Source organism: Acartia tonsa, chromosome 4 (genome assembly GCF_053477335.1).
Source record: "Acartia tonsa isolate MP-2025a chromosome 4, ASM5347733v1, whole genome shotgun sequence".
NCBI lineage: Eukaryota > Metazoa > Arthropoda > Copepoda > Calanoida > Acartiidae > Acartia > Acartia tonsa.
The window spans coordinates 45994703-46006172 of NC_137263.1; the positions used below are offsets into that span (position 1 = coordinate 45994703).

General features: G+C 31.7%; 1 protein-coding gene across 1 annotated transcript in view; it reads right to left on the reverse strand.

Moving 5' to 3' along the window:
• LOC145317435 (ATP-binding cassette sub-family B member 6-like) overlaps positions 1–11464 on the reverse strand; it is a 40227-nt gene extending 28763 nt beyond the window's left edge. The window contains exons 1-5 of the mRNA XM_080158528.1: positions 11121–11464; positions 10617–10779; positions 9351–9437; positions 5789–5913; positions 5151–5268 (exon numbers count right to left, since the gene is read on the reverse strand). Coding sequence (XP_080014654.1) covers positions 5151–5268; positions 5789–5913; positions 9351–9437; positions 10617–10779; positions 11121–11325 — 698 coding nt within the window. The 5' untranslated portion in view covers positions 11326–11464. The remainder of the gene's footprint in view (positions 1–5150; positions 5269–5788; positions 5914–9350; positions 9438–10616; positions 10780–11120) is intronic.
• Positions 11465–11470: the final 6 nt, after the last annotated feature.

Sequence of the window (11470 nt, forward strand, 5' to 3'; positions counted from 1 at the left end):
ATGCTTATTAGAATTTAGTATTATATATTTTAGGGTTATTTTTTTTCAAAGAGAAGCTTTTCTATAATTAGGATTGGTCAGTCCATAGGCATGTTAGAATTGTCCTATCATTTTAAAACTTTGCAGGTGATTCCTGTAGTAGGTATGATTTAGCAAGCGTAGCAACTCCATAATCGTTACCAGAATGTCCGTATGTCCATTTTAAACATGGACAAATTTTTATGTAATTCCTGTGACAACAAAGTACATTATTATAAGCGAAGCAACTCTATAATCATGTCCCAGAAATGTGAGTCCATAAACATTATCCTTTATCAAGCAGTTTTTACTTACAATTTTGCTTCGACTCTTATACATTTATATTCTGATTATTCAGTTCTGACATTCTACAAGTGTTAATGTCCATTTGTCCTACTGTTTCAAAGCTTTGTTCTCATAGATGGTGTCATCCTTGTTTAATAAGTAATGAACAATGAATTTAATTTTAAGCTTTATGCATAAGTTAGATTATTTTTCAATTTTTCTGTAAAGATCCAATTCGTTAGGGTTGAATTTGTCCAATTTCTTTTTTTATAGATTTATATAGTGAGATATTTTTTAGTTATTGAATCATTTTGAAACTTTTGCTTTAACCTGCCTCGAGGGGTTAATCAAGGTGTTAATCAAAGTGATTTTGATTAAAAATTTGTTGAAATATTTTGTTTTTGTTTGTAAACAGTTACAAATATCATGAATAAGAAAAAAATGTAAAGATTTTAATTTCAGGAAGTATTATAAAATATTTTTTAAATCTCCCTAATTCTAAATTGTTTAGTAAGAAGCCTTTGTTTTGATTCTAAAAACAGACGGTTAATGAGGTGAGGTTTGGTGATAGCTTATGATTTATACTTTCTGAATTGAACAATACTACAAAATACAAGTATGTTGCACCTTCTCTTTTGCTCTGTACCCTATAAGGTTTTCAAAGTAGGTTTCGTGATTTTCCTAGAATTGTTGACCAGAAAGACTATCCTTTGTCCTTGGCTTTTAATATGTTTTTTTTTGGTTAGGTTAGGTTGTATTTGGTTAGGTTAGGCAATTGGCCCCGCAAGGTTAGAGTCCCCCGTGAGGGGCTAAAAATAGGAGGAAAGCTACTGTGAAAATACGAATAATCGCTCCTTAAGGGCCGTTGCCACGAAAGGGACTAAACCCGCAAAAAAATTTCTTCATAAACTAGTGTTTTATATTAAACTAGCGGCTGCGTCCCTAGAATCTAGGGATATAAGAAGGGACATGAAAGTGGAGAAAAAAAACTTAAAACATTACAACGACTTTTTTTATAAAAATTAAACAGCCTAAAACCACCCTGGGACCTATAAGAAGCTTCACTCTAAAGGAAAACCATATCGGTTCAGCGGTTAGCGAGATCCTTCGCTACACACAAAAAAAGCTTACTACTTTATATAATAGGATAAACTTAAGGTTAAAACTTAAAAAATAAGTAACTATTAAATGATCTTTTTTCTTAGCAAATAAATCTAATTAACTACCCTCAATCTGTAATATCAACCCCTGACGGTTGGAGGATGGGCGGGGAGGTGGCGTTGAATGCCTGCCCCCATCGCCTCTGTTTTTTTCTATCCCATTTTCTGTGTATAAAGGTAGAGGGCTATAACTGAGTGACTTTCAAAATATGGGTATGACACATAACTGAGAGTTGAATTTTTTTTAATACCTGGATGCCAGCAAATCTGGTAAGGTCATTCAGGTAAAAAGTAAAACTATTTTTTACTTAAACAAAGCATTTCATGTTATATAATACTAAAATATCCTATAGTCGTACATCCTCATATGTAATATAGGAGTTCAAGTCGATTTCAGGTTCCAGGTATAATCCTGCAAGTCCTGAACCTCCAGGTCTCCAGAAATCTTAAAACGGTTCCTGTGACCGCAAATCTTTACTTAAAGATTTCAAATTTTAAACTTAGGCTTTTTTATATATGTTCATGACATATTACAATTTCATAAAATCCATTGCCTTTTACCTGCCAACCGTCGGTTTGCGGCTGGCAGCTGCCAAGTACTGCTGCCACCGCCAAAATTTATGTTTTGAGATTTCTAATATAAAATTTACATAAAAATAAACATATTCAGAAAAAATTGTTCTTCTAGCTTCAATAATAAAAAAAAATTACAGCTATTTAAGATTAAAAAAACAAAGATTTTTGTTGTAAAATATAAAAGATTATATTGCCGGATATCCGGCCGGATAGTTTCAATATCCGGTATCCGGCCGGATATTAAAAATGGCCGGATATCCGGCCACACCGGATATCCGGCCCAAACCTAATTTAAGCATAGGAACAGATGAAAATCAACTTTAGAAATGAACTTTTGCATGGACTTTCTGACATAATTTTTGTTTCTTTACTTAAGTTAAAATATAATTTTTTAAATAGTCAGTAAATGTAAAACTTTTCTCAAGCAGAACTAAAAGGGATAGTTGCATGAAGTGCACTTAAGAAAAATTATTGCAAGAATAAGTAATAAGAATACCTTCTTAACATAAGTAGAATATTATAATAAATATTAAAAAAAATAGGCACCACTACAATAGCCGACATGCTGTTTTTGTGAAAATAAGACAGCTATATAAAATGCATATATCATAAGAATATGATTTTCAAGTCTTTATAAAACTACGAGGAATAAAATAAAAATTCTTCTAAATATATGCCCTATAGATGTAGTTTAAAACATTGAACAGGAAAAAAATATGTAGTTCACTAAATTAAAGTTTAAATGCATTTCGTGCAACTATCCTTTTGATTAAAGCAGTTATAACATTTCATTACAGCTTGTTTGTTTTTAATATTACTGATCATCTAGTTTGACTTGCTCTAGTATAAAGTGGATTTGCTAGGAAAAATCTTTGAAATCTAATAGAGTGTCAAATAAAACGCATCATAATAAAAATTATATTTATATGCCACGTCATCAAGTATTATCTACATATAGAGGACTTTAAGTACTGTACGATTGTTAAAAATAAAATATTTTTGATCAGTTCATTAAATAAACTTATTAAGAGCGAAGCTTTTCTATAATTAGGGTCTGTCAGTCCGTTACGGATATATCTCATATTATTAATTTAGGCATGTTAGAATTGTCTTATCGATATAAACTGGGCATGGTGATTCCTGCAGTAGTTAAAATTATTTTGTCATATAATAGTCCTTTTTATCTGATTTTTGGAATACAGATTCCTGTTACAAGTTGTTATAAGCAAAGCATCTCTATAATCAAGTCCTAAAAATTGCAGCATGTCCTTAAATAGTATCCTCTATTTAAGCAGTTTTACAACAAATTTACTGACAACTTTGTTTAGACTTATATATTTACAATCTTCTTATTCAATTCTGACACTCTACAAGTGTTAATATTTGTTTAATCTACTGTTTCAGAGCTTCCCTGTTTTTTTTTATAATATTAATTATGACATTTAAAGCATTTATATTATATCTCTAATGACAATCAACGTTTTCTTAGATTATTAAGAACGTCTTATTTAAGAGTTCAGAGCATATTAAAACTATGTGGTAGGCATTTTCTAAGACCCTAGTAACTAGGCATATTAAGCAAAAAATTAGTCATAGCGACAAAACTCTCCCCTCCCTATTTGTTTATGAATGACTTAAAGGGATAGTTGCATGAAGTGTATTTTAGAAAATTATTGCAAGCATAAGTTACAAATATTCAATCAAACATATATCATTTTGTAGTACAATAAATATCAAACAATTAGACATAATTAAATTAGATTAGTCGTCATACTGTTTTTGTGAAAATAAGCCAGCTTTATAAATTGCATAAATCACAAGAATGCTATTTTCAAGTCTTGATATTTTTATACAAAATGGTAGAAAATTAAAATTCTTTCAAATATATGCCCTATAAATGTAGTTTAAACCATTACACAAGAAAAAATATGCAGTTCACTAAATTAAAGTTTAAATGCATTTCGTGCAACTACCCCTTTGATTATGATTTACGTCAGAGAATCTTAAACATGTTACATTAAAAAAAACAGTGCTTATTTATTATAATACATTGTTTTTATTCTCTAATAAAGTGATTTTTAGAGTCTCAAAAAACTTGTTTTGCCCAGCTAGATAATTTTTTTGTTTTGTTTTAAACAAAATAGCTTAAAACCAATGCAGGACGTACCAGTGTCTATATACACTTGAGTGTAGGGCCCAATCGGTTCAGCGGTTACCGAGATCTAAAGCTTCAGTTGGACGGACGGACAGACATCGTTCTACTTTGTTTTATAGATAGGTATTTTTGTCTAATTTGGTAAAACACACATAATAAGTAATCTCGATAAAATCTCAATTTTATGAGTTTTTAGATGACATTTGTAAAATAGACAGTTTGTGAAAATACCCCCTCCCCCCTTTTTGTTAGACTGTGAAGAAATTGAGATAGAAACCAGTTCCCTCCAAATTAAACCAAAATACGTCATACAAGGTAATTTAAATTATATGAACAATGTGCGAGTTTATTCAATATAAAACAAGGATGACAACATCCATAAAAGTGAAGCTTTGAAACTGAAAGACAAACGAACATTACACATTGTCGATAGGACAATTCTAAATTAATTAAAAGAACTAACCGGGACGGACGGACCTACCCTAATCATAGAAATGCTTCGTTATAGAAAACCTAATACAAGAATGTTTAACATACATATATGAATAACATAAATTGTGATTTACAAGGAATCTTTAGGGGTGTGACATTATTTGAGAAATTGATGTACATCCCCAATACACAAAATTGCCCCTTCTCTTTAGATTACGATGTAAATTAATGCTATAAAAGATTGGACACCGTTTACTCTAACCAACTAATAATATTTAGTAAAAGTACCCAAAGTTTCAATCCAACGATTGAAAGAACGTGTTATTCAGAGGGAAAAAAGGAGATAAAAAATAGCCTAAAACCATCCCAGGGCTTTTATATAAAAATTAGCTTAAGAACAGCCTGCAACCTTAGTGAAATTTTCTATGAATAAAAGAGAACTCTATCGGTTGAGTGGTTATTGAAAACTTAAGCATCAGACAAAAAAAAACCTTACTACTTTATACCATAGGAATGAAGCCTACCTTCTATAATGATTTCTCCAGTTGGTAATGAGCCAAGTGCAGACAAAGTAGAATATCATCGATACCAACATTATGAGGCCGAAGTAAAGATTGAAGGTGAGAACAAAGTAGACCACGGCTGTTAAACAGAGCAATATTTCAATTTTCATTTAGGGGGCAAAATCAACTGAATCTTAAAAAGTCCGGCATAGGACTTCAAGGAGTCAATGAAGAATATATTGATATTTCACTTTACCCAATCGCGTTGTTTTACAAATGAGAGAAAAGATTCTAACGCCACACATTGTGTAAACATTTCACGTCCATTGTACACGAAGGAGGACCAAAATATAGATGTAACTTTTATATGAATATTATCATTAATGTTTAAAATTCCGTATAATAAGCCTATTACCCACAAAAACTAATTAAAAACCTGTAAGAGATATGCCGGAAAAAGAATGCATGTGTGGGGTGGGGGAGGGGGGGGGGAGAAAACCGCAAAAGGTATACCTTAATAATCCTATGCTATTTTTTAAATGATAGGCCGGAAAAAGAATGCATGTGTGGGGCGGGGGAGAAAACCTCAAGAGGTATACCTTAATAATCCTATGATTTTTTTATGGTCAATTCTCACAAGAAATATTGAAGTACTGTTCCTGTAATGATATCGACAATGGTGGGTGTGATGCTGAAAACAATATACTCGACAAGGCTGTTGACAGCTTTAACTCCCCTGTCCATGACACGGGTTGTCCGGCCTATCTGACTGGTTTGATGCCACCTGAAAAATAAAATATTTATCTTTATCCAGAGTTTCACGGAAAGGATAATCAAGGCGCAGCCATCTTGAACACCGAACCCCCTCCCCCTTATTTTGGAAATAGGAGGGAGGGTAGGTAGTTATTTTTATTTGTTTCAATATTGCTTATGGTTAGAATAGGTTAGATTATTGGGTTCCGGAGCACATATCATTTTTGGAAAGTAAATACTTTCTTGAAGCCAATCTTAACGAGGAAGGTATTTTTGGAAAGGGGAAAATGTGCAGAAAACACCTATGTAAATTAGAAAATCCGCAGAAACCATTTTCAAAAGTTATTTGCAAACATTTGCAATGTTAATTTGCAAAATTAATTTCATGCCTTAAAGGACATATTTTGAAATAAATGTTCTTATGAAAGTTTTTATCTATGAGTTTAGGACATGTTTAAGACAGACATTTTATTTTCAGTGTTATTTTTTTCGCCCTACGTGTGAAAAAAGGCATTTCTCACATTTTATTATAGAAAATTGCATATAAACACAAAAATAATTTTTTTCTGCAGTAAACATAATAATTGGTATAAAATCTATCATTTTAAATGCAAAAGTCAGATACTGAATCCTTTTTAGAGCGAATATATTGCAAAAAATTACTAGGGCATTTTAGCAAAGTATGAATATTTAAAGAAATAAATACTTTTTATTCTTAATATACATATTATATAAATGAATAAAAAGAGAGAGAAAAAAAACTATAAAACAAGGTATATGTTTTTTTCACTCTATCATTGAATAAAATGCACTTTTAGGTTTGATTATAAGCAACGCATCACGTAAAAACTCATTTTTTACAGTTATTAAACAAAATCAATGCAATTCTACAATCAAGGTAGTTTTATAAAGCAGTAATCCTTTTTGTAGCTATATTTTTTGCCAAATTTATTCTTTATTTTTATAAATAAACTTAATTAAAATCTAATGATTTGAGATTTCGTAATAAAGAACTTCATATTTTTACTGTTTAGACATATAAATTTCAAAGAAAAAGATTAAATCCTTTAAGTTTGAATAAAACTTTATTCATTTACATAATAAAAACGTTAAAATCATTAAAGAATCTAAAAAAAGAAAAAAATAAGTAATTTTTATAAATGTTTTTGTGTCGTCTTTATAAACTCTTTCCGCTTTTATTATTAGACTGATAGAATTTAAAATTATAAATAACACTTGTTGGGCCTATCCTATTATATAAACTTAGTAAGATATTTTGTCAGTATCTTAAGGTTTGATACTGCTAAACTGATTGAGTTCTCCATTTTAGGGAAACTTTACATTGGTCCCGGTATGGGTTTAAGCTATTTTACGTTCCCTTCATAACCCTTCAGAAAACAGAGCCCCTAGAGATAAATAAATTGAAATTATTTTAACCTAAACAGTCAGACCCCTTCCAAAGCTTAACCCTTAACAGTTGGCCGCACCTTTATCGGCCAGGGGGAGGGGGGGGGGGCGTTCAATGCCTCTCCCCCCCCTATTATCTCACTTCCTATTAGAGCTAAAAGGCTTAAAATTTTTGTGCATGCCCTCTGTTTGATAATGAATTTCCGACTATAAGTGAGTGAAAGTCAATTTTCGCTTCCTTCACCCTTTTATTTGATAACCTTTGTTTGTAGGTCCTTTTTTACTAAAAAATTTAAAACAGCTGTCATTTTCTTATTTTATCTTTTTCATACAATGTTTATTTTTATGTAAATTTTATAATAGAAATCTTGTTTTTATCAGGTGGAACTATATTGTATTCAGAGCCATGATCATGGACATCAAAGCTTTTTTATTTGGGTGGGGGAGATAAAAAGATGAAATACTTTAAAATCCTATTTTATTTGGGGAAGGGAGGGTAAATACTTCCACCAAAATGGTTGTTGGTAAATTTTTTGGTTGAGGGGGGGGGGGGGGGAGATGAGTAAAATAACATTTTTTTCTTCTTAAATATACATGGTGCCTGTGACATCCCCAAATGCGTTTTGGGTGTGTGTATGTGGGGAGGGGGGTAAACAATAAAGACACCCTTGGACATACCTGACAAAACAAAGTATTTTCATTTTTAACCTTTTTAGGGTGTCCCAAAGTGAAAAAAATAATGCATAAATAAGACACAGTTTGAATCAGTAATTAAAGGCCTGTTTTATGTCACTTGGAAACAAAGTAATCAAAAATTAAAAATTCTCAGTACAGAAAAAAAGTTTATCTAACAAGATTTAATACCAAGAAGAAGAATTGGAGAGAGCTAATAAACATACAGACATAGTATACAGTATTGGAGCCATTACAAATAAGCTGCTGAAAAAAATTAAAGGCATTTAATTTTCATAACAATGCTTCGCTACTAAATGAATGACTGTCCCACAAAAAAAAACATATTTAATTATTTGGGAATCGTCCCTTTCGTAACATGGCCCCATAAGGGGTGATTCGTCGCATTTTTAAAATGGCTTTTATAGGGTTAGAGCCCCCCCCCCCGCAAGGACTTTAAATAGGAGATAAGCTACTGTTTTAAATACAAAGAATCGCCCTATAAGGTGCGATGTTACGAAAAGGACTACACCCGATTATTTTTATATTACTATGTCACCTCACTTTTTAATAATTCACTATAATTTTCAAAAACCTTTTTTTCACCCTTATAATTAAAAATTTATTTTGCCCACAGGGAGAAAATATTCTTTTTTTTCTTTCTAGGTATATCAAATGGCTGGATTTTTTAATCATTACGACATGCATGTTTAAATATAAAATAGAGACAATGCGGGTTTTTTTAATGTACAAAAGTAATTTTATTACAAGAAAAAAAGAGTATCTTTCATTAGAACTAAAAGTAGCGTTTTGTTCATGTTAAAAATCCTTTTTATGTTTCTCAGAAAAGAATATTATAAAATACATGCATGCCTAAAAATTAGTTTAAAAAATTCGTATTAAACAGGAAAAAGAAACTAAGTCGTCGTTATATTTATTGTTTGTTCTTTTTGGTGTAAGGTTTTTTTTAATGAAACTTTTTTGGATCTCGTTAATTCGATTTCTGCGGATTTTCTGGTTGCCAGAAATGAAATCTACGCATCTTTTTTAGCTAGATGGCATTTGTCTGGTTAAGATTGGATAAAAAATTCATTGGTTGGTTAAATTTAATAAGTGTGGGAGGTGGGTTTTTATAAAAAGAATGCCGCGTTCGTAAATGCAATGAAGGAAAAGGGAGGTGGGGGCAAAGGGAATGAATGGGTGGGCGGGGGGAGGAGGTTGTTGTTTATTCTCCATTTTCTCAAAAAACCCTCTCGGGTAGTGCCGCAGTGTTAGGGATCTCAGGGTTAACAAAACAAGTTTTAATCTTATATTTGTACACTTTATATCAGCGAAAAGCTGTTTAAAATACGATGCGATAAATAACTATTATTAGTTTACTTTGAATACCTGAGACTTAATGTTTGAATATGTTTGAGTAGATGTGTTTGTAGAGCATAACTGTTATACTGTTGGACTCGAATCCACAGAAACAACCTAAAACAGAGATTTGTTAAGTTTTTCTTTATTCGTTTGTCCATTAAGACGTTGCACCACTTAACAGATTGAATTATCTATTTCAGGTAAGCTATATAACGGTCCCGGAGGGGTAGTCTTTCTATCTTTAAAATTAAATAATGCCTCTAGAGGCTACGGATGCAGCAGCTAATAAATTCTAAGAAGTAGTTATAAGGTACTATCGATTACGGCTCGCTGTTTTTAAGATTTATAAAATAAAACAAAACAAAACATGAACAATTTGAATTGACTAAGAAAACTTCTTTAGAGATTTATGAAATTCCCCCTCCTCAAATACTCGTCTCTTTTGTCCCCTTTGTAATAGAAATATCAATTTAAGCTTCATATTAGTCCATTCAAGGTATGTTTCAGGCTATTCATGGGAGGAGTATGTCACCCTTCCCTTGTAAATTATCCCTACAAAAAAAATTATCAAAAAACGAAAATTATTATTCCCTTTCTTCAGGGCGAAGACCCTAGAAGCTAAGGCCGAAACCATTGTATGTCCTTTCTAGCGATTGAATGTTTTTTCTGGCGATAATTGTCTTACTAACGTCATATTTAAAACTGACCACCTCATATCAATTATTGTAAATAAATTCTTTTTACGACATACAGTAATTGCGCAAAGTATAAATTTACGCTCGTCTCTTGTGTCTAAAAATAGATCAATTAGTTATTTTTAGGCTCATAAAAAAGTTTTATCTTTTAAAATGATTATTTGTTGTTAACAATTAGTGACCAAGTTTGTCTTAATGACGTCTTTATTGGACGTAATATCTCTACATACATACATTACATAGGTAAGGACGTATTTCATAGAATTCTTTTCAAACTGTACTATTAAGTGGTAAGTTTTAAGTGTAATTGTATGTCAATCAAGATCTCCTTAACAGTAAGACTGATTGTTCCACAATTTTGTTTGGTATTAGTATAGGGCATGTTTTAGGCTAGTTGCAAGGGGATCAGGTATAGAAGACCTAATAAAACCATTCCTTATACAAGAGATAAAAAAATTCTAAGAAAGAATTGATATCATCTTTCCTTTAAAAAGGCTTTTGTTTTGCTCAAGCTTTTGGTCGAGAGCATACCAATAAATTAGAGTTTAATTATTATGGGCAAATAGTATTTAAAAAAAAAAAAATTTATTTCTTTTACCTGAGGTTGTTAAGGATTCCCATGGACCAACTTCCACCACCCTGTAGAAGCCTCAGTACCCCCCAGATGAGGATGGACTGCCAGGGCCAGAAGTTACCATCCATCAGTTCATCCACGATCATCTTGAAGTAGATTGGCACGAACACATTGATAACTCTCACGCCTAATATAGATGTATTTTATCTCAAGTAGCAGCCGAGAAAATTTTTTTTTTCTTTATTGGAAAAGAATCGTTGAATAATTTAAATTAAAAATTATAAGATTAAAATCAGTTCAAGTTTTGTTAGGCCCGGGCTAACAAAACTGATAGGTAACAATTTTATTATCTTTATTTTAATACCTATTCGAGGAATGTAATACGATGCTAACCTCGTTAACAATGCAAAAAATGTTTTCAGGATTTTTCATTTCTTCATTTTCCCCCCTCCCAACCCCATTTAGCAGGGGATTCCCTGCAGAATAACGCCCCTGTAAATTTTATAGTGATCAAAAACTAATTTGTACCTGCAAGTAAAACAATACAAACAAATAGTCTAAACTGAAGCATACGATCATTCGGCCACATATAGGGCATCAGGGCAGACAGTTTCTTCCACCATCCAGAGCTGCCTGTAGACTTCTCTCTAGCTGTTAAGCTAGGGCATCCACTTGTGTGTGAATGTGAACTTGAACAGCTGCTGCTGCATGAGCTACGTCTGCTCCTACTCATTGTTCATAACTATATAGAATAATCTCTTTAATGAATAAATATTTTACTTCGTTTTACCTAATTTTAACTTTATTAATTTTCGGTTACATTTCTCGAAAGAAAAATTTTCTTTCTTTAAAATCATCACAAAATACACGTCTGTTTT